This window comes from Sceloporus undulatus, chromosome 5 (genome assembly GCF_019175285.1).
Source record: "Sceloporus undulatus isolate JIND9_A2432 ecotype Alabama chromosome 5, SceUnd_v1.1, whole genome shotgun sequence".
In the NCBI taxonomy this organism is placed as follows: Eukaryota; Metazoa; Chordata; class Lepidosauria; order Squamata; family Phrynosomatidae; genus Sceloporus; species Sceloporus undulatus.
The window spans coordinates 184,594,759-184,618,918 of NC_056526.1; the positions used below are offsets into that span (position 1 = coordinate 184,594,759).

The 24,160-nt window shown below is 39.8% G+C and overlaps 1 protein-coding gene across 1 annotated transcript in view; it reads right to left on the reverse strand.

The window, feature by feature from the left end:
* ADAMTS3 (ADAM metallopeptidase with thrombospondin type 1 motif 3) overlaps window positions 1–24,160 on the reverse strand; it is a 143,256-nt gene that overhangs the window by 19,712 nt on the left and 99,384 nt on the right. Inside the window, exons 7-16 of the mRNA XM_042470322.1 lie at window positions 22,799–22,955; window positions 18,714–18,819; window positions 16,679–16,822; window positions 15,478–15,610; window positions 13,018–13,131; window positions 10,070–10,215; window positions 8,407–8,582; window positions 6,752–6,885; window positions 6,250–6,373; window positions 4,483–4,563 (exon numbers count right to left, since the gene is read on the reverse strand). Of these exons, the coding sequence (XP_042326256.1) occupies window positions 4,483–4,563; window positions 6,250–6,373; window positions 6,752–6,885; window positions 8,407–8,582; window positions 10,070–10,215; window positions 13,018–13,131; window positions 15,478–15,610; window positions 16,679–16,822; window positions 18,714–18,819; window positions 22,799–22,955 (1,315 nt within the window). The remainder of the gene's footprint in view (window positions 1–4,482; window positions 4,564–6,249; window positions 6,374–6,751; window positions 6,886–8,406; window positions 8,583–10,069; window positions 10,216–13,017; window positions 13,132–15,477; window positions 15,611–16,678; window positions 16,823–18,713; window positions 18,820–22,798; window positions 22,956–24,160) is intronic.

Consider the following 24,160-nt stretch of genomic DNA (forward strand, 5'->3'; position numbering starts at 1 on the left):
CTTCGCCTAGAAATCTCTAGAAGAGAATTTTAAGTACCTCATCAAACTACAAATCCCAGGATTCTTTAAGATGGTATGTACAGTGATATCAAACCATTATAAATGTATAGTGTGGATATATTCTCAATCCTCCTTCCTTTTCTCTACTGCAACTCTCCTCTAGGTATAATTCTCCACTCAAATTCATTCCAGGCTCAGAGGAGAATCTGTGCAAGGAACAAATAAAGCATGTATGTTAGAACTGCGTATAACAAAAAATCCATATTTTTATTATTTAAAAACAACAAAACACTTAGCTGACATAGACATTGGTTGGAACAGACCTATGATCAGATACATATGAGCAAACCCAGAGCTTGCCAAGTTACTTTTTGGGATGACAACTACATTATCCCAGCCAGCATGGCTACTGGCCAAAAGTAATGTTGCCAAGCTGAGTGGGAAACTGTCATGGGTGAAAAACAGACTGATCTGTCCATCCCTAAAAGAGAGTATTCCTGCTCAAAAATTTTGTCCACTGTACAATTTAGAGTAAGAGTGGTATGAATTTTTATTGGGTTGATGGTCTTGATGAAAGCAGAACTTTTCCACCTCCCAAAACTAGTGAAAAAATGAATGAAATGCATTCCTTTTAATTATCTTTTTTTTTTTTTTTTGGTCTTTTCTTAAGGTTACAGTCTTAATACACAGACTGATAAAAAGCATTAGAAAGAGAAAACTGGTAAGGAAAGGAGCTGTTTAATCCCTAAAGAGAACAAATTATATCATTATCATCTTGATTTAGGGAATGATATTTTGCTTTCTGAGCAGGGAATGAGAGGGCCAATTCTTTGTAGTGGCAACATAGAGTTGTATCTCTCTTTGTATTTTGATTTTAGGAATTTGAGGACTTAATTATGGGAGCAGCTGCCTCTTGAACTGAGCAGAAGAAGATTATGAATATCAGTAAAGTTCTTCTGAGATTGCTTTCCTGATTTTTGAAATATAGTCTTCTTGGCATTTTTCAGCAAGCAGCTCCTACACTGCAGTCTTAACAAATGCCTAGAAACTCAAGTGACATGTATCTGTGAAGGATCAATTTTGTGACATGAGTGCTATATTGCTGCTGCTGTTTTTCTTTTTTCTTTTTGTGGAGATCTAAATTAAAAAACAACAACCCCAAATTGTTGGAAAATTTAATTAGTTTGCAAAGTTCATGTTAACCCCCAAGAAGCCAAGAGAATGGTAAAAAGACATTTCTAGCTCATTTTAAATTTAATAATACAAAATCAAAGAAATTCCTTGGGCTACTTCTTAAAATGAAATCACTTTCTCTTGTCTTTAAAAAATGTGTGCAATACACCTATATGGGGCAGAATTCTCAATCCTGTGGGATCTGATGAACATGTCTGTAGTCCATGAAAATCAATACCATATAAAACTTGTTACATTTGTAAGGTGCTATTTCATTCTTTTATGTTCTTTTAGTGATGAAAAATAAACATAATTGCCACCCTGCCTGCTGCCACTCAAAAACATGCAACATAACAGAGACCAATTTAGACAAAGCCACATGTCACTAATAGGGACAGAGAGTCAAAGACAGACGAATAAAACAGAGGAATGTACATGGAGAAAAGGCACATGCAATGAGATGCACACATATATTTTTCCATTTGAAGCACACAAATGGAGGCACAAGAACAGAGTGATATTAATAAGCAATTCCACAGAGTACTGTTAAGTGTTTAAATGCTTCTCATGCAACAACCCTTTGTGTGTGGCCACTACTGACAACCAGTTTCATGCACCCCAGACCTCATTCAAGTGCTACCACTAGATAAACAATACATTGGGGGAGTGGGAGAAAACCATGCTTTTAGAAATCTATGACATTGACCATTGTCCCTTAAAGCAAGCCTTCAGTGCAGAGCTTGGAAAAATACAACCCTCCAGGTTGTGTTGTTGATGTTGTTGTTAACTGTCATCAGGTCTATCTGGATTCATGACAACCTTGTGAATGAGAATCTCCAAAACTCCCTGTCCTCAACTGCTCTACTCAGCTCTTGCAGATTCAGGGCTGTGTCCTCGATTGAGTCTAACCATCTGGCAAGCAGGCTTTTTCTTTTCGTACTGACTTCCACCTTTCCTAGCATTGTTTTCTTTTCTAATGGGTTGTGTTTTCTTGCTTTGTGACCAAAGAACAGTGCACTCGCGTCACATGCAGGTGTCTTTTATGTAGCTTTGAGCTTACACTGAAAGCCACTGATGGGTTTGCAATGGCATGTACACTTGTGGTGTGTGCACTGTGCTGTAGGTCATGCACGAGCCCCATTATTTTCAATAGGGCTCGAGCATACGCACTATTTGCCTTACGTGGAAAGGTCCGGAACGAATCCCCCAAGTAAGGCAAGGGTGCACTGTATAACAGCCTCAACTTAATCATCTTGGCTTCCAGTGAGAGTTCGGGCTTGATCTGTTTTAGGACCTATTTCTTGGTCTTTTTGACCATCCATAGTACCCTCAGCTCTCTATTCCAGCACAACATCTCAAATGAGTTGATTTTCCTTCTGTCAACTTTTTTTCACTGACCAGCTCTCACATTTGTGCATTTTTATAGAAAATACAATTGCTTGAACTTCAGTGTTCAATTGTACTACAACCCCTAGTATTTCCTGCCATTAGATAGGTTGGCCAAGGAGCTAGTGTGGTGTATTGGTTTGAATGTTGCACTAGGACTCTAGAGACCAGGGTTAAAATCCCTACTCAGCCATGGAAACACATTAGATGGCAAGCCACCCTCTTTAGAGCCACTCTCTTTCATTTGAAAGTGCATAATAACAAACAAATTCTGAGTGGGAATTATGAAAGCTGTAGTCCAACAGCATTTGAAGGACTGCAGTTTGGCCACTGCTGCTTTAGCAAAATAAGACTCTGTGTGTGTGTGTGTGTGTGTGTGTGTGTGTGTGTGTGTGTGTGTTTTAAAAGCAGAAATGAATAGCTTTCCCAACAAGTTCAGCAGGGTTGTGGCCCAGATCAGGTCCAGAGTGGGTGTACTAAAGTTGTCCATCCATGTACAGAGATAAAAAAAATAAAAATAAAAATAAAACATTTCAAATTCGTGCCCCCCCCCAAAAAAATATGGCCATTTCACGCACAAAAACTGTATACAACTTTTTTGCACAAGAATATTGCAGTTCTGCAAACTACATCTGCATTTGTGCAAGATGCAGTTTTTACAAAACTCAGCAAAAGGGTTTTTTTATGAGAAAAAAAAAATCAAAAATAGACACTAGCCGCTTCTCTCTCTCAAAGGGGTGAAAGTTCTTGCAGCAGCTGTCAATGATTTTCAAGTGCTGTCTCCACATGTCAGGGCACTATTTTTTAGGAAAAAAATCTATCTGCAAATATTATTTATATTCCTACATCTATGTTTCAGAGCCATTTGGTTTCTGAGCCTTTCACTTCCACAATGCTTCAAGAGTGCTGCCTGTCAACGATGTACCTTCCCATTCTGCTCCCATACTGTCTTCATAACCCTTCTTAAATCCTTTACCAAAGGACCAATAGAAGTCATATTTCTATTTTATTTATTACGCTATTTTTGAGCTGCTGAGATTTCAGACAACATGGCAGATGGCATAAAAACTGTGCCTCAAAATGGATCCTTTGAATGTAATCACTGAAAAGAGATGCTATTGGTGTGGCATCACTATCAAAATTTGTTGTCCTTTATGTAATTTCATAAAACCAAATTGTACACACTTCAAATACACCCCAAATACTAATATAAAGAGAAATTAATGCACCTATTTCATTCAGTGGGGAAAGCACATACCACTTTTAAATGGGGGAGGGGGGTTGATTAAAAGATCCAGTATAATATAGAGGAGGCATAGTTGGACTGAGTATCTCTTAAGAGGCACAAAGTGTTTCTCATAGACAGAAAATATGCTCCACAATGACATGGGGATGTGTTCCTGATGTCACTACAGCTTTGCTGCTGCTAAAATGTGTCTATTGGAATCACACATTATTCTTTATTTTGGGGCACTGATGGTGGCTGGTTCAACATTAAGGATAAAAAAAAATAACCTGTTAAATTTGTCACTTATTCACCAGTTTCTCAAAATGGAGACAACAATTTTTGCTCTCAAGGACAAAACCTTCTTCTTCTTGAACACACTTAAAATTTAAGAGTGCATATAGTGAAGAGGACATTTTGCAAAGACAAAATATTGTATGTGGTTGCCAGTAGAAGTGCACGGTACTACTTTACACTGTTAGGTATTTAGGTGATGTAGAAATGAACTAAATAAGTATCTGCACAACTCAGTTATATTGGTTGACCCCGCATCAATTAGCATGACTCTAACCTAAGGTGTCCTGGGATTTCAAGTTTAGTAGAGGAAGCAGAGCATACATACAACTCCTATGGATCATTCAGAATGGGGTGTGAGACTTTGGAATCGGGGCTGTTAACCGAAGCAAAGAAGCACTTACCAAGAATGTGAGGGGAAGCCTCGTCTTCTTGGACGCTCACATGTCTAGCACCCGGTGGGATGTCAAACATCTTAAGGTACCCTTTGGCATGTGCAGCAAGGCATTTGGGAGAAAGCAGAGTAGAAAACAAAAGAAGAGAAATAATTGCTAGCGTTAGCAGGTCGCAAGAAGATGGTGGACCCCATCTGCAGAGCTGGTACATCCATAAGCCCATGGAATGTAAATGAAAAGGACAGAGAGGTTTGCAATATTGGTGATTAGGCTGCATTGCATCCCCCACTTCTGTATGGATCAGTGAGGGAAACAAGCTAATTTTATTGCAAACCACTTTGTTATGTTCTCAGGAGACCATAGCAATCCGGATAATTTAGACAAAGAGTTTGTTTCCTATGATTTGTGGAATGAAAATAGCAGTTTGCATGGATTGTACATTTCTCTAAAGTATCCCTAAATTTTGAGCATGCTCTACATGTATTGTAAATTTAAGATGCCATTCATATTGTAAATGCATCTGTGGTAAATATGTATTACAGGGGAGAAGTCATTCCTGCTTCCAGCAATAGCTAAAATCTGGGCTTTGGGGCATTGCTGAAATTGCTAATGGTAGCCAAATACTTTATTCCAAGAAAGCTCAACTTGATTTTTAAAAAAAAAAAACAACACTAATGGACAATAGACTTTGGAAAGTAAGGTTCAATGGTCAGAATATTCTCATTATAAGAGATCAAGACAATCTCATAGGAAACATTTGCCTCTTCTTACAATGCTTATAAGTGACTGGCCAGCAATGAGAAGTGAAGCAATGGTGGTCATGGATGCCCAACATCCTGCAGTGGGGCAAAACTTACCCAGGATATTTTTAGATTCTTTGTTTTCAGAAACAGAAACATCACGAGCTCCTTTGGGCAAAGTGAATGCGCCTCTTGTCTTCCCTTAAACAGAATGTTTTTTGTTAGCGAATGGGCATCAAAGTCTTGAATTTTCATTGACTATGTCTTCATAGGAGTGCATTTTAATGAATCAAATTCATCACATAAATTCTAAATTGCATTTTTTTTAAAAAATGCAGCAATTCTTTAAAATAATAGTCAATGAAAGCTAAGACTAATAAAAAAAAAACAGTCAGATACTTGCAGATTTCATTTTCCAGAACTTTGAGTTCATTTTGGCATCTCTTGCTTAATTGTTTCCCTGTTGGAAAAAGCTGATTAGACTTTTCTGGAAACATCAATGCAAACAACAAAACAACAAAACATCTTACGACAATAGTAAAACATTATTGTGTGATTGAAAATTAGGTGTCACTGGGTTGGTTGGGGACATGTCCTGTCTTTTTTCGCTGCTGTACACTATTTAATGTAATTTTAGATTGTTTTATTATTTGATTGCTGTATTGTAGTATATGCTTTTTATGCTGATTGTAATTTGTATTGTATTGTGTTTTACTTTGTTGTAAACCACTGTGATCATAGGAACGGTGGTATATAAATAAAATTTCGTTTCATTTCACTATCTCCAAATGTTGGTCTCAAGTACAGTTTTCAACCATCCAATAATAGAACCTTCCCCCATTACTTATGTATTAGCTCAGCCAGATTTCAAGATGCAGTGTCTATTGTAGACTGTCTACAAAACTGGAATCTCCACAGGTGCAATGGACTACTAGTTCTAGTTTTTTACTTTAGGTTTTTGTTTTTAGTTATTATTACAAATGCAATGCACAAACAGATGAACAACTAGACTTCTCTGAAGTGAAAGTATTCCTACCAGGCTTCTTAGGGGTTCGAGTGAAGGTTCCTTTTACTGTTCGGCAGTGCGAGTTATCTCCCCCACACACTCCACACTTGTCTTCAGCTTTGTTGGACCCAATTTCTTTGTCACAGCCCACTTTCTGCAGAGAGACATTCAAATGTATCAGCAGAACCAAGAGTCATAGAAAATATCATTTGGAAAGGCACACAGTCCAGATCAAACGTGTCACTTTTGGTTTTCATTTTAAATAAAAGCAAGGGTTGCTTGTACTTTGGAAGATCTAAATATCCCTCCTGGTAAATGGTACTTTCTATTGGCAGTGAATTTATCACTGCATCATGGTCCCAGGAAATATTAAGAGGAATACACAAATTGGTCTTATATTATCTGTGCTGACTCACAGCATCTCTTCAGGATTTCAGGCCATGATGCATGGATATTTTGTCCAAATCATTTTCTTATGAAGAACTTCAGCTGCAAAAAGCAATCGATATGATAAAAAAACTAAAAAACTCACCACACACTCTCCACGCACACAAATGCTGAATGGGTCTTTGTATGAGCAGCGTGTTCCATCGTGGGCAAGTTGTTTCATATAAGCAACATCTCCTGTCTCTCTGGATTGGCAATAAAGCTGGCACCTCTTGGTGGCTATGTAATACAAGAATGCAGTCAGAATGTACTCTCAGTGTATCCTAAGATTTAAACACAGTTGCTAGTTCCAACTAAAGCAAATTCATTTAATCACTGGAACGTCAATGAGTGTTGACTTATCAATCTACAAATGAGTCACTGAGTCTACATTTGCTGGGATCAGTTAGCAACTGCATTAAGGTCACTATCAGGAACCATATCCATATTATAAAACCAGTTCAATTGTCCCTTTCATGGAAACACCAGTTCAGAAACCTCAACATAAATGGATATAGTGTGATTAAATAATGCTTGGCATGTGCAACAGTGGTCCAAGTGTTGGACTTAGTGTTGGACTAAGAATCAGCCACAAGTCACCTTGGACAAGTCACACTCTCTCAGTCTAAGAGGAAGTTGATGAAAAACCTCTTCTTAATAAATATTACCCAAAAAAACCCTTATAAAGTCACTGTAAGTTGGAGTTGACTTGAAGGCACATAGTAACATTACACAATGACACTTTTGATTATTTCTAGTGTGTTGCATGCATTATCTTACTGTGATCCTAACCATGTAAGAGAGAATTGTTGATGGGGATGGACAGAGACTAAGTAGGAATAACTTGCCTAGAAATCTTGATCTTCCTGATTCATCATTTGTATCCTACAGATATTTAGTGAGTGTTTGTTGGACCACTTTAAAAATTTGTGAATACCTGCTAGAAACTAATCCTCTTTTGCATATCCTCCCCCCCCCGAGGCCCGACCATCAACAACAGAACAATACACAGATTAACATGGGAATCACTCCTCCTTACCCAGGATCACATGGTACTGTATATATATACCCACTCTCTTCCAGACCAGCATTCTCTGAAGATGCCAGCCACAGATGCTGGTGAAACGTCAGGAATTAACTCTTCTAGAACATGGCCACATAGCCCAAAAAACCCACAAAAAAAACTGCTAGAAACATTTGTGGGAAACAACACTTGGGCATCAATGGTGGCTAGTTGCTGCTACATCTGCAAGGTAGTGAATCCATTGTGGGTTTCCTGAATTTGAAAAGAGGTATCCAAGGTGTAGAGCCCTTTCTCTAAAACAGATTCATCATCTTGAATAACTCCTTTAAAGTCCAACCTAAACCCAACAGAATATAAGATTTCCAAGGACAGTCTAGAACATTGGTTCCCAAACTCTGATCCTCCAGAGGTTTTGAGTGTCATTTTCCATAATTCCTGATTGTTGGCTAAGCTGGATGGGGTTTCTGGGAGTTGAAGTCCAAACACCTAGAGGACCAAAGTTTGGGAATCACTGATCTAGAAGAATTTATACCCTATTACTATTGAAATCTTCCTCCGAATCCTGTTATCTTTACCACTTATCAATCACTAGTGATCAATCAAAGGCAGTGCAAAACTTGCTCTGTAAGAAATACATATCCATGCCAAGAGTGGATTTGTTCTTCTTTTTGTTCTTTGCAATATTTGAAGCAGGTTTTGTGAAAGAAGAACAGAAGCAAGAAAACCTCATTGCATACCATCAGGATGCTCATATGGCAGCCAGTGGTGTTTACTGTTCTGATATTCAAAATGTGAGTTGCGTTGTTGACACTGCTGGGCTCGGAAGTCTTCATAATGCTTTGGACACTCTTCCATGTTGCATAGCTGGTACTCAAAGTTGACACCGGCACAATCTTGACCTCCATTAACAGGCCTTTAGGGAGCAAATGGTTAGAAGCATTAATTAGGATGCTTGAATTACCTTCTGACTTTCCAGTCACCTTCTCTAGACTATGAAACCTATCAACACTGTTCTATTCTTGTCTATAAAGCAAGATTAGTGACTGCGTGGTCCATCCAGATATTGGTGGACTATGACTCCCATCAGCTCCATCAACATGGGCTATAGCCAGGAATGACGGGGACTGCAGTCAATAACATTTTGTCCTCCCCACCCCATGCCAGTTCTAAATTCTAGTTGTGGGGATTCTCTTTTACATAGTAAAGATATAGCCATCATCTCTTCCCCCTCCTCCTTGACTTAGATCCTAAAATCAATTAGTTTATGGAAGATAACTGATGGTGCATTTCCTTATCTCTGTTCCTCTCAGAGTATTCAGGTGTATTCTCTGGCGCTCAGGGGAGGCTTTTCTTGGGGTGGGCTACAAACGTTTGCAAGATAGCAGAGGTAGATTTAGGCAACTTTCTTTATATTAATGTCCTCATCTGAAGTTTCGGGTCATCATGTCTCTTAGTATTCAAGCACTTCACACCTGCTATCTCAGTAAAATAGTTATTTGACTGTAGCCCAAGAGCCATCTCTTATTCACTCCCCTATAGCCCTGATATCAAGTTAGTATCTCTAAGGCAAGTAGCCCTACAAGGGCTTCTCCTGAGCAGGAAATTAACCAGATCACACTTGCAAATTTAGCACAGAGATGCTAGAGGCACTTAGCTGGATATGAGATCAACATCATCCATTCACATAGGGATGTGAAGAGAGTTGGGCTTGGAGATGGGTTGCATATCAAAGATAAAGAAGGCCTCTTTCAGGAGACGGAACTCTCTTTGATTGGAAAAATGTACAACGCTTTTCAGATCAAACACTATTCCCCTCACTTTGGAAAAACACATAAACATAACAATCCTTAAATGACTGCCTTCCACTGTATTTTTGATAGCAATTTGGTCTAGCTTGGAATTGTACAGAATCTCTGTTGGACTAATCTGGCACGTCTTTGGCTGGCCACCCCACTTGCTGGCAACCACTAAGTCATCCTCATTCCGGATTCCCCCACAATTGGAATGATGCTTCAAGATCGGTGTAGCATCTCCATTAGTAAAGCCCCAACTATCCATTTTCTCCCACCTTTGCTTTGTTAGTTCTTGGGGGTGGGGGTGGGGGGGTGAGATAGAGATAGAGAATGCTTGCATGTGCATTGATTCCCTGTTTATAAATCAACTACATTAATTTGGAAACTGCCTCTGGAGTTCTGTGGGTTGGGAACTGTTAGAAAAAGCAAAAGATCCAGGCTGGTGTTACCCTGGCCCTTTTGTTGCACCCTATTGAGCTAAATTAATTTCCCTATCAATTTATGGGTTCCCTCACAGGACTCCCAGCAATTTAAGTAGCATGATTAACCCTCATGATATACACCCCAAAATTCTGTACATGCAAAGTTTGCTGCTCCCCTGATTTACATGGGATTGTTGCACTGCCTTGTCCGGAAGCGAACACCAGTTCCACATGTTCTGGAGCAGGAGCCAAATTTCGTCCATGCTCCCCAGTTGCCATCTTGCTTCAGCTGGTTGGTATTCTTCCACATGCAGTGACCTTTATAGCACCACTGAAGGATGAAAGGAGAAACAAACAAAAATATTCTAGACCATAATGATAGTTTGCCTTCCAGAGATACTGTAAGTAAGTGATCTCACTCGGTGGAACCACTTGTCAACAGGGAGGCCCATTCTCCATGAGAGCCTCAGGGAAGGCAGAAGGCAGCAGAAAACACTGTCTCACTGAGCACTGGGATATTTTAATTGAGGGAGAGGAAGTGAACTTGAGAGAGAGACAGACAAATGGTAATAGATTCACTGTAAGGTAGCTCTTGTGTTATCCTTGTTTTGTTGGAGTACTACCACAGTGTGGTTTTGTATAAATGTTGCCACAGAGCATGGAGGTAGACATGGTGGCTTCTGAACACATGTTCTGTTAATTACTGTGTGAACTAGGCTACATAGGTCTTTCATTTTATCTGACATGACTCTTCTTGTGTTCTTTGAATGAACTCAGTGTTAGAATTAGTGTAATTAGAAAATGAAGAAAATCCATTATTCTGCTTGCTCCCAAGTGCATATTTTTATACTGAATCTTTTTCTTCTAAACATTCTGCCATAGTTGTTGTTATGTATGAGAAAAGTAGAATAACTTTCCATATTCAATGGAGTGATAATTTGTTTTTTTAAAAAAACTAATATTTACAGGCCTTCTTTTACATGGGGGGGCATTATTTCTTTAACATTAGCACAGAATCAGGACCTCCATGGAAGTGGAAACTACCATCTTGTAGCAGGCCCATTTGTAAATAAATAGCTGAAGATGATTCAATCAAATTAGCTAAGCCATACATACAATCCTGAACATACCTGACTCTGTCTTATTTTGGAAGCTAAGCAAAGTATTTGGATGGAAAACCAACAAGGACCACAAAAGATCTCCAGGTGGGATTAGGAAGGAATCTTGAATAAAACACTGGGAAGCAGTTGGCAATCATTGAACTAGAGAGATGAATGCTCTGTGCATGTGTGTGCCTTCATGTCACCTGTAGACTTATGGTGATTCCATGAATTTCATAGGGTTTTCTTAGGCAAAGAACACCCAGAGGTGGTTTGGCCAGTTCCTTTCTCTGGAATATAGCCTACAGCACATGATATTCATTGTCACCCTCCCATCCAAGTACTAAGAAGTGCTGATCCTGTTTAACTTCCAAGATTAAATGGAATCCGGAGCATTTTATGTATTCAGGGCCTACTATGGTCTTATGTCAGCGAGTACCACTCCTGGAAAATACAGCCAGTCCCGAAGCTATATGGATGATATGAACAACAACTCACTGACAAATACACAATGATGCATTCTAGTATTGGAGTACAAGTATTGGAGTATCAAGTCTTAAGTCAAGTGTCACACCTCTATTCTCAAGTCTCAATTTCAGTCTCAAGTCCTTCCAAGATACTATCAATTCAAGTCTCAAGTCCAGACTCAACACTAGGTGTAAAGTTTGGCTAGGTACAGAAGGGCAATCAGCAGCATCTTACCGGTGAACTAGGGCTAGATGAGGCTGGGCATTTACACCCCCAGCAGTCCTAGTCTGTGAGGAGGCCGCCATCATTGCTTGCCCCCATCTACATAGGTGGCACCATGATGGCGTGAGCATGGCACAGTGCCCAAACTGTGCTTGCCAGAAGTGATGTGATCAGAGCGCCAATCGCACCCCTTTCAGGAAGCTGCCTTTGGCAGCTTCTTTTTGGTCCTGAGAGGGAGCACATCTTTACCGCACCTTTTGGTAGCTGTGGCAAGGATGCAGGGCAAAAACGGGCATCACAGAGCCATTTGTCTGTCGAGTCCTTTAAACAGAAAAAGGAGGTGCGATGCATTTCCTTAAGTAGACATGTTAGGCAATAGGCTTGAGACTGGGCTTGAGGTCTGCTTGGCAGCCTGTCCCTGCTTCACATTAGAGAAGTTTTCTAAATCTTTTCAAAAGCTTCTGTCTCAGGTCTGTTGTCAAACACATTTGCTGTCCCCTCTAAGAAACACACCTGTGCTCTGGGGGTGGATATTGCTTCCTACTTAAAGTGAATGACACCAGCAAGTTGGTCATTAAAAATATGCAAGTCAAGTCACCTCAATGTGTCATTTATTGCCAAGTTGAATCCAATTGAGTCACTGAAGTGACTTGAGTCCAAGTCAATTGAGTTGACTCTACATCACTGCAAATAAGATGAGTTGCACATAGGAGGGTGCATCACTCAGAACAAGATGTGTTGCACATTGGTTCAATCTTGGCTATTGAAAGAATCAGGAAGCAGTTGATGGGAAAGCATGTTCTCTGTCAAAGATGTTGGGTAGCCTGGCTAGTCAGAGAAGACAACAGCAAGCTACATGGATAAACAAACTAATGTGTTATTTAAGATTCCTCTGTGGTCATGTACTTGGACAATGATATTAGGGGTCTAAAGAAAATTCAAAATAGTCTCACACTGGATGTAAAAGGTCATATTGAAATGTTCTATCAATAGATGTTTTTGTGCAAGGCCTTCTTTTTCACATCTGTAAGATTTTAGCACAATCAGCAAACAGTGTATTTTGTGAAAACACCCTATTTCTGAAAAGAACTTTTTTACACAAACCCAAGTCTTTTCAAAAATGAATTTTTCATCAGAAGTGTGAAAAATAATCAGAAAAGACACAAAACCCTTGCAATGTCACCTAGCAGAAAGATAAGTTTTGAAATTATGAATTCTTGCATGTGAGGATGAAATAAGTAAATATTTACATTCTTCAAGTATATCTCTAGCTGGAAGCTACCCAGAGTCACACTTTGAATAGTGACAAAAGTGTGAACTTTAACTTGAAAGCACATACTCACTTTACTAGGGGCACATTCTGTCCCATCAAGTGGAGGCCCCTTCTTTGTCTTGCAGAAGTAGGGATTGTCTGGATGGCTGCACCACAACTGTTTACATGGGTCAAAGGTTCGAAACTGGGAAGGGTCAGACACCAAGGTACCACATATTAAATACAAACAGTTTCAACATGCAGAGAGTTTCTAACAAAAAAATGAAAGAAAAAAGTTTTACAACATCATTATATTCCTAAAAGCAAGCTGTTTTTTTTAAACATTATCAACCCTTTATCCGTGGGTTCAGCAGCCGTGGTTTCAACAGTATCCAGAAAAAAGGTATCTCTAGGCATCTGGAGATCCTTCAGTGTCAACTTCCACTGAAAATACAGGGTTATCCACGATTTTCGCTAACTGCGGTAACTCTGGGAACATATCCCCAAAGCTACCAGAGTCATACTGCACTTGTACCGAGTTATTTTACAACATTTGCTAGGATTCTCCATGTCTTGTTTTGCACTTCCCTTATGGAAGAGAACACACTTCTTATTTATTTAGAGAATGGATACTCTGCTTCATAGTCAGTTGATGCATCCCAAGCTTTCACAACAGCTCAGGTCATGGAGGTTACAGTCTTACACATCAGAAGGGAGCAAGTTGGGGAAAAAGTGGGTTTTATATACTGTACACACCCCTCAATTTAAAACAAGTAGAGCCATCAACATGTAATACATGTGAGACCTGCAACAAAATATTGCAACATGTTATCACCAGCAAGGGTCCTGTATGTGGAAGTCCAAACATACAGTCAGATGTGCTTTTCTGCAGGACCTTCCAGCCTATTCCACATCTATCATCACCTCTGTTTCCCATTTTTCAAGTGATAATCAATATTCTGTACTACTGAGCATGATCAGTCTTCATTGGGCTATTTTGCCCAACCCTACAGCACACTAAGTTACTGAGTAACATCACCTTTAAGAAATAACACAATTAGGCACAGTATTATGACATTAATTGAACAAGTAATGGTTATTTTTGATCTTAAATTGCTGCCCATTGTTATATTTTAACTATATATTTTTAAACATAACTAAAATGGATCATTCAGAGAGATGCCCATGTTGGTTTGGAATATCAGTATGGAAAGAATGCAAAGAGATCTTGCACCACTTTTGAGATCTGGTTACAGTTCATTTCATGCATCCGAGGAAGCAGACCTAGTTTATGAAAGCTTATGCTAGAACTTCTTTCACTCAGTTTGAATCAAAGGGGCTACAAGATCCCTTTCCATACATAAAAAGTAACATGTCATTAAAATCCAATAAGCCATTTTTCTTATCACGATCAATTAAAAGAAACCAACATTAGAACAGAACAAGGGCTTTTATAAAAATAAACTAAAATAAGGAAACAAATACTCCAGGTTTTGAAGGTTTTCCCTTTCTTAATTTTCAGGTTAAAAATATAGCCCATTATCAAAGAGTCACAACTGGCTAAAAGTGAAACATGATTAACTGTTAAGACATTAGTTAAACAAATAATGATCCTAAGTTTGGGTAGGGTTTTTTGTCCAATTTTGTCCATTTTTTAATATTTTTAATAGCAATTTTAAACACAGCTAAAAACAAGCATGTCACTCATGTGAGCCAGTTCCCATACAACTAGCAAGTGAAAGAAAACATTTTGATTGAACACCGCAAGGAACTTCCTGATAGTAAGATTGGTTTGATATTGGAACCAATTACCTAGAAAGGTGGTGGGGTCTCTTTATTGGGAAATCTTCAAAGAGAGGCTAATGGAGATGCTCTAGCTGGAGTTCTTGCATTGAGTGTAGGATTGGACTTGGGGCCTAAGTGGCCCCTTCCAATTCTATCATTATATCATTTCAAGTTGAACAGAATGGCATTTTTGCCCTTTAAATAAATGACCCAGGCTCTAATCGTTTCCACTTTCTCAATTTTGTGGAGGCGAAAATATGAACAAAAATATCAACTGGCTAAAACTCAATGTTGTATTTTTTCTAAAAAAAACACACACATTGGCTGAAATAATAATAATAATAATAATAATAATAATAATAATTTGTATCCCGCTCTTTTCCCAGAACTGGGATTCAGTGTGCTCACTCCTCCAATTCTGCACCTCTATTTGCATATTACAATATTGAGGAAGATTTCAGCTACTGTAGAGGAACAGGACAAATGGTTTTCAGATCAAATTAGTGGAACCCCATACTGGGGTCTATCTCCCAAAACGTAACCTACATGAAGGCACTGGGTGTATGGGGTGAGCTGCCTGTGGGTGGGAGTGTCAGAAAGTATCATCCTCTTTACCCTATCAACTCCACTGAAGACTGTGAGAGAGGTAAAGTACTGTAGATGCACACACCCCTTCTCACCCAACCCTCTTCAATTTTCAGGCTGAACTTTTAACAGTCCAAAAGTTTGGTCCAGCCTTACTTTCTAGAAACCTCTCTGGACATACCGCCGTGCACATTTTGTAGCCCACACCAAAATCGAAACGACACTGTTCATCCATCGAATAATTTATTCCTGGCAGCTCAGGAAGTTTGGGCCAGTCATGTTCAAAGGGATCATCAAGGAGGCAGTCATAGGAGCTGGCAATGCAATGGGGAACAAAAGAGAAAAGATGAAAGTTGTCAGCTGGAACTGCGGTTTCCAATTTACTTTTCAATCAGAATGTAATTATTAGTCACACTGATTACGCACACTCGGATGCATCACCGATCATGAATAATGAGGGCATCCCTGTTTATAACAAGCTTTGCTCTAGTCATACTTATACTCAACATTTCAGAATTATCTATCTGTCTATCATATCCAGCACTAGAGGGCAGCAGATCCCTTGATCCAGCTATCCATCTTGTCCAGCACTAGAGGGCAGCAAATTATCTATCTATCTATCTATCTATCTATCTATCTATCTATCTATCTATCGATCATGAAAACCCACTAAGTGACATTGGGCAAGTCACACTCAAAGCAGGGCAAGAGCAAACCCCCTTTGAACAATTTCTGCCAAGAAAACCCTGTGCTAGGTTTGCCTTGGGGTCCCTACATGTGAGAAATGACTTGAGGACATACAAGAAATCTATCTATGTATCATGTCCAGCACTAGAGGGAAGCAAAGACTCAATAAACTTTACAACAACCAAAAAAATTTGAACAGGACAGTAAGAAAATGAGACTGTGGAATGAGAATAAAAAAATTCAATACACTGGGGCTAGAATCCCCTTATTGCCATAAACCCTGGTTATTATAGCATATTTACTGGAGGAGGTGGAGCATTATAAAAGAAGGTATTCTGTGCTTGGGGGCATCTTGGGCAATGCCCCTTATTCTGTTGAACTAAAGAGCCATGTTCAATCTGGCCTGTTCTGCATCTCCTAAATTAGCATATTCCCTTTAAGTTATGTGGAGGATACTATCCCATTGCCAGTGTTGAACAAACACTATTCAGCACTGTGGGTCCACTTTGGTTTTATATAAGGACATACAAGGGGAGCCATTTTGATCTTTGCTCGGGCACCAAAATGCCTTGAGATGGCCTTACAGTCTTCTAGTAAACAATGAGTGTTACACAGGACAGCTTCCACCATTGCTATGCATTATCCCCTCTGCAAATTGTTAGTAGAGAATTACCCAACCACATGCTGGTCCTTACTGTATGTATCTTTTGAGTTCCTGGCCACTGCATCGGGACCAGTGATAACGGTGAAAAGCAGCTTGCACCAATGGAGCCATCACACTCCCCATTGCTGTCTCGTCCCCACACCTGTTCCCTTGACCATCATGTTCCATTCCCAACCTGAAATCAAAGATTAACAAATGGATGTTAGCATAGAAATAAGGGGTAGTAAATCATTCAGATGGTTTAGATTTCAATTTCTAGAAGCTGCACTCAACAGAGACCATGATAAGGGATTATGATGCAAAAGCACATCCATTATCCATGATATCTACTAACTGAGCTAGAAGATAATAAGCCTTCTTAAAGATGTTGTAGGTTCATGTTGAGCTGACTTTTTCCAGCACAAGATTCCTTGAAAGGAAACCATATCAGTCAAATGAGTTTAAGCTACCTGCATTTCACAGAACCAGAGCTGTCTATGAGCATGCCCTATTCTCATTGTGATGGTAAACCTGATTCTTATTTGTCTCTAACAACCCTGATTCTTCAGAATCCAACCAATGGTTCATATGTGAGAATGATCTCTCATTAAAAAGAAAGAAGACTCACCTTACGTAAGAAATTGTTACGGTAGAGAATTTTTTCCTGTGTCTAGGCGCTCATCTACACCAGTCAGAATACTCCAGGATGCTGCCAGAGTATTCTGGCCCCTAGCTGCCCCAGATTCCCACCATTAGCTCCGCACTCCATAGTGATACCAGATGGCTGTCCACACACGTGTTCTGCTGTGGCATAAGTTACTCCCTCTGAGGTCAGAAATGAGGTGCCCATCTTGATCACATGGCTCAGTGCTTTGTTGTGATCTCCGCGGGAGTGACTCATGCCAGTGGTAGCAGCAAGGACAGTGGAGGCATGTGTAAAAAGCTGCCTGGTGTCATTATGGAGTGTGTCATATTTTCCTGCAAAATCCAGAGCAAAGAATCAATTTTTGAAAATTTAGGCAGGGATAGGGTGGATTTGGGGCAGAATTGGCCCTCACTTGTAAAGCACTCGAATTGGGGATTTGTCCCTACATCATGTAGACAGGCTGCAATGATGGCAGGGGAAAACTGGTTCATTTGGTTTGTGTAGACATGCCCTAGAAGATGTCTGTTAGTGGCATAGTTCAAATCACAGTTTTCACCATAGTAAAACCAATAAAGAGTTGTAGACTTCCCTAACCTGATGCCCTCCAGCTTTCATCAGCCCCAATATTCCATTAACCAGAGACAACATGACCAATAGTTAGGGATGATCAATACTAAAGTACGAAACATCTGAAGGACACCAGGTTGGGGAAAGATGAAGGAACATGAATCTGAGATTTTGCCAATAAAGGCAGAGTGGACCCAGACCTTGACCAAAAAACCTTCTGTGGATGGACCCATTGAAAGAGGGGTGGAAGGCATGTACATGCATAAAACAGGGTGGTATGAAGCTCACTATCCCAGTATGATATTCCTTTCAGATGGAAGTGCTGATAGAAGAACACCTGAATAGCACATATACCTGCCCTGAATTCAAAGGTGGGGTATAGCTCCAATAAACAAATAATAATAATAATAATAATAATAATAATAATATTTATTTGTATACCGCCCTCTGGCAAACCAATCCGGGCGGTTAACAACAATAAAATATAAAATATAACAATTAAAAACACTTTATCCCTCCCCCCCTTAAGACAGTATTAAACAGTATAACATATTAAAAACACAATATCAAGCATAAAAACAGCAGTTAAAACTAAAAACCCTGATATTCCTCTGTTGATCCTCAGGTGAAAATGGCTTAAAGCTTATCAAAGATTATTTCTTGGAGAACAACAATAAGAAGTGCCCCCAGATTGCTAGGAAGCAGATTCTGCCATAGAAATCACTACCACTGCATCTTCTTGCTTTGAATCTCTCTCTCTCTCTCTCTGTCTGGGGGGGGGGGGGGGGGAATGGCATTTAACATACATCAAGTGGTAGATTAGAACAGAGATCTCTAATTGTTGATCCAGTACTAATTTTCTAGTAAGACTTACACATGGCCAGTTTCATGGGCAACCACAAATGCTGAAGAAAACCCATCTTCATGGTTAAGAGTGCAGCTTCTGACAGGATGACACATGCCTGTTACTGGAGCATATCCTGTTGAAAGTGTTAAAGTGTTAAAGGTTGGTATTTAAAAGCAAAACATATCATCACATTTGTTTATAACTCCACCTGGAAAAAATGTCAATTTTTAATTTAGCTAAAGAACAGATTTTGTGGTCAATGTTTGCAGGTTCAGAAGGAGACATTCCTGTACCTTGTGCAATAGAAAAATACATGTTTCCTATTGCTTCACAATAAGATGTCATCTGGTGAGTCATGCAATTGGTCTCTTTAGCTAAGTATTACAAATACTAAGCTGCACAGTTTTCTAGGCTTCCCAACAGGGTTTGTCCCCCTCAAACGTTGCCTAGAAAATTGGAGATTACACCTGGGACCTTTTCTATGCAAAGCTACAGCCTTTCCCCCAAGCTGTTTCTTGGCCTTGCTCCTATGCACAACAAAGGCCTGTTACAGACTGCCAAAATAAAGCTGCTTCGGGTCTCTTTGGAGGTATGCTGTTTAAATGATGCATGCATCCGAAGAATCCGGAAGCTGCACCAAAGCTGCACTCCAGTGCTTAGGAATGGAGTGTGGCTTTGGCGCAACCTCCGGACTCTTAGGACCCATGCATCATTTAAATAGCATATCTCCAAAGAGACCCGAAGCAGCTTTATTTTGGCAGTCTGTAACAAGCCATAGTCCTGCAGAATAAGCATTGTCCAGCAAGCTATGACTCGTAGTGAACAAGTGATGGCATCCATAAATTCTGGTTTTTCTTATTGTCTTAACATTTTGATAATTACGGATAAGAATAAAGAACAATATCAGGCCAAGCTCTATCAAGACTAGCATTCCATTCCCAAAGCCCACCAGACCCAGGTAGTTTTGTGAGTACTGTATTACATAGGAGATTATTGCATTAGCTTCTCTGCCAGGATAGACCTGGCATGTAACTTTCTTAAGGCAGATTATATCACATTCACCCATCACTGGGCAGTATTCAACAGGATTTTCCCATTCTTTAAAAGTTATGGACAACGCCTGGAGAAGCCTAGGTTGCATACAGGCTGCATACTGCCTGGTGATGGGTGAATGCAAAGGTACATCCTGGGTCTATTCAGGCAGCGAAGCTAATGCAATAATCTCCATAGCCATAGAAATTTGATACCGCTAACTGCCATGGTTTCAACCTTTGAAATCCTGGGATTTGTAATTTGGTCACAGTAAGTTGACAGGCGACTTGAAGACACACACACTCAAAAGGTATATAGAATTCTTTGTTGCCAAGCTCTAGTCCATTGAACTACTACCACTTTTTAGCAAATAATTCTGAATACCTCACAATCTGAATACCACAAATTTCAGGATTTCATAGAATGGAGGAATGCTAGTTAAAGTGGTATCAAACTGCTTAAATGCTATAGAGCAGACAGACCTGTAGAAGTAGGACACTAAATTGACAACTTTCTTTCATTCTGACAGGCCTTACCTACTCTCTTGCGATTTCCTTTATATGATCTCGGAGGTAGACTAACAAACACCATCTTATGTATATTTATTTGGAAGCAAGTTACATTTGATTCCAAAAATTACTTCTGCATATGATTGAGCTGTCCATCATTGTTGTCTACTAAAACAACTTATGTCAAAAAAAGAAGAAACAAACCCAAATACACTGACAGGATGGATAACTTAATCATAACCCTTTGCTACAAGCCTGACTTCTTTTATGCTTCACTTAGAGGGTTTTCTGTTCTGCATGACAATTTAACATGTCTACCTGACAGCATTGCTCAATTTCGCAACTGCAACTTTAGTACTCTCTTGTGTTTTGAACTTCATTTCCCCCACACAGCATTGTAAAGAAAGCTCAGTTAAAACAGCCCTCCAAATTCTTTACCACATCTTCAGGTTGCAATACTAAGGGGTGTTTTGGCTGTTGTGAAAGGCGGGAGGAGAATGGGTAGGCAAGAATTGTTTAACCCCATACACTGCAATGGGAATGTAAACTCAGTTATATTGGTCTTGTAATTTTTTTATGGGATGCAAAAGAAAAAAAATCCTTACTATTAGATATTATGAGATGATTTTTTTTAATATAAAAGGAAGGACTTCCTGAGAAAATGAGCACATTCCATTTTTTATTTTTGCATGTTTAGTAAAACACTCAGTATTTTACAAAATATTGATTGTTAACTACCCTCAAGCTGATTTCAACCTCTGGCATCTCTCTGAATGAGGCATCTCTAAGACACCCTGTCCCCAACAATCCTTGTCAGTTCCTGTAAATTTAGGGCCATGTTGTCTTTGACTGAGCCCACCCATCTGGCGTGTGGTCTTCCTCTCTTCCTACTGCCTTCTGTCTTTCTGATCATTTTCATCTTTTCTAATGAGTTATGTCTTCTCATGATATGCCCAAAATATGACCACTTCAATTTAGTCATCCTGGTTTCTAGGGAGAGTTCAGGGCTGATTTGTTCTAGGACCCATTGTTTGTCTTTTTAGCCATCCACGATATCCACCTAACTCTTCTCCAACACTACACCTCAAATGAGTTGATTTTCTTTCTATCAGCTTTCTTCATCATCCAGCTCTTACACCCATAATAGGTGAGGGGGAAATACAATAAATACTAAATGTGTGAACTAGATGTATTTTGAATAGATTCATTTTGTACAGAACTAGATGAATTTTGTATACATTGGCCAATATCCCAAGTGGGGCTTTATGCTAGAGCTGGTTGTGCTGGCAGATGTTTGTAATGGGCTTCTATAAGGCGATTGCCTTAGATACATGACTCCCTACAGTTCCCTGGCACTATGCAGAGCTCTCAGTGGGATGCTCAAACATAGTTCTACATATGTCACTTGATGTGCTGGCCTCCTCCATATGCTCTGGTGTTTTTCACAGTTACATTAGTGGAACCTTCTGTTGTTGATGATCTATTGGCTCCTGATCTTGCTTTCAGTGCTCTGGGGTTTTGTACAAATTATTTTGCAATTCTCAGTAATATCAAAACACAACACCCTCCCCAGCTTTAGCATCTCAGTCTCATAATGCTTGGGGTGCAATTTCATCTGGCTCAGATTTGAGCAAAATCTCAAGAGGAAAACAATTTTTCACATCCCTAGTGTCTAAAGATGCTTTCCTAGTGTCTATGCTTCACTGCTTCTTTGAAAGTCTCCTTCTGAAATTCCTCAATGAGGGCAGAAGCAGGTAGTGATGCTCTGTGTACATGCCTTGATTCATCTGAGTAGGAAAAAAATATCTGATTTAAAATGACTCTTAGTAGCCATGAAGACGGAATGTTGGAACTACCTTGAGGAAAATATGAGCCCAGGGAGGAGGACATACCCTCCAACTGTCCCAGTTTGGCAGGGACAGTTCCCATTATTTCTCTGTCATTCCACTTTTCCAGCTGCTTTTAAAATGTATCATTTTCTGCCTCCTCCTTCTCCCACTTCCTCCCTTGTCATAAGTTTACTAAAGTTGCTAAAAAATGAGTTTGCAGTGCAAAAGTAGTCTGTGCTCAGGTAACTCAGAAAGGAGGAGAGGAGGTGGTGGAATCTTATTCTTCCCTGTAGACACAAGCAAAAGCCTCTCCTGGCTTGTGTGTTTTTCCTCATTAATAACGTTTGGCACCTTGACCATACTCGGTAATTGCTTGGTCATGTATTTTAGTTTTCATCCATGAAATGTTAGAGAGTATGGGAGGAACATAGAAGTAGTTGGTCTCATAGTTTTTTGTGGGTTTTTCAGGCTATGTGGCCATGTTCTATAAGCGTTTATTCCTGATGTTTCGCCAGCATCTGTGGCTGGCAAAACATCAGGAATAAACCCTTATAGAACATGGCCACATAGTTCAAAAACCCACAAAAAACTATGGATGCTGGCCATGAAAGCCTTCGACTTCACAGTTTGTTTCATGTTTTACAAACTTTGAAAAAGAAGAATAAAAATTGTCTGTGGTTTGAACATTTCCAGAATGAAGCACAGGTAAGTAAGTATGTGCATTACATTTTCATCAAGCTACCTTGCATTCCAGCTGGTCCAAAATCCTGTCTGGTTAGAAATATGGCATGATCATGGTGCTCTGAATGACTTGGGTCTGTTCTTTGTTGCTGATACGCCCAACGGCATACATTTTCCAGGCTCCTTGATGGATTTCCCCGTTCGATGAGGCTGATTGACTAAAAGAGAATGTAATATATATAAACCAGAACAGAATCAAAGAAATTGCTTCCACTTTTGACCTGCATGTAATAATTGAAACAGCAGTAGCCCACTTCCTACTGGGCTTTGCCACTACAAACTACATGACTGGCACAAATTGGCAAAATAAGGTACCTGCTTCTGACAGCACTTGTTGGGGATATTGGAAAAAGTAGCTTTCCCATCTTTCATACAGTCCTCCAATAGTTGTTGGTTTGCACCTCCCAGAATTCCTCACCATTGTCTTTGTTGGCTAGGGCTACTGGAAATTGCAATCTAGCAAAAGCTAGCACAGCGCTACTCAAAGTGGTAGTCCTTGGCCCAGTGCTAGGCCTTGAGTCACTGGAAGCTGCTCCATGGTGAGCTTCCAGGAAAGAAAGAAACATGTGTATGCAATTAGTCCCTAGAATATTGGGGAAAATTAACTGATGGTCCCTCACCTCAGATAGCCTGAGAAGGACTGATCTGGGTTGCCCTTTGCCTATTCCTGCTCTAGTATCTGATAAATTTAATTGCATGTGTTGACATCAGAGCATAGCAGAGTTACTTCTTGGACCACAGCACCCAAACATTTCCCAGCCTGAGATGATGGCTAAAGGGTTCTGAGAGTCACAGTGCAGGAAAGTAGATTTTCAAGGCTCTGGCTGACATCATGCTGCATCCCTTCTTCTTCTGTCAGTGGCAGTTGATGATACAGAACAGAGACAAGTAAACTTGTGGTGTGGTGAATTTCCAGCCCATATAGTGAGCTTCTCTTGATTATATGTAGAGGTGGTGAGAGTCAGGCACCCCCTTGGCTCCAGGCTTTGGGGTCTGCTTGTTAACATTGTATATTAGAAATCTTGCAGAAATCATTATCTTCAGTGTTTATACTCTTTATCAGACTAATGAGCTTGGAAACCTTTTCTCTATAGGAGAAACTATGTAGATGACAAATGGTTAGCGAGTAAGACGACTGCTCAGCCAGGACAACTGGATCCACACAGCTGTGCTTTGCTTACATTCCAATCTGCTGGGGAGGAAAATGCACCACTCTTTTAAGATAAATCTGAGGGCAGTGATATGTGTACACATGGACTATTAGCATTCTGCTTGAACCACAACATATGTGTGTTCAAATGCAAAGGCTGTAAATATTTATGAGCATTTAAGGATATCAATGAAGTGGCCATTTTACCTTCCC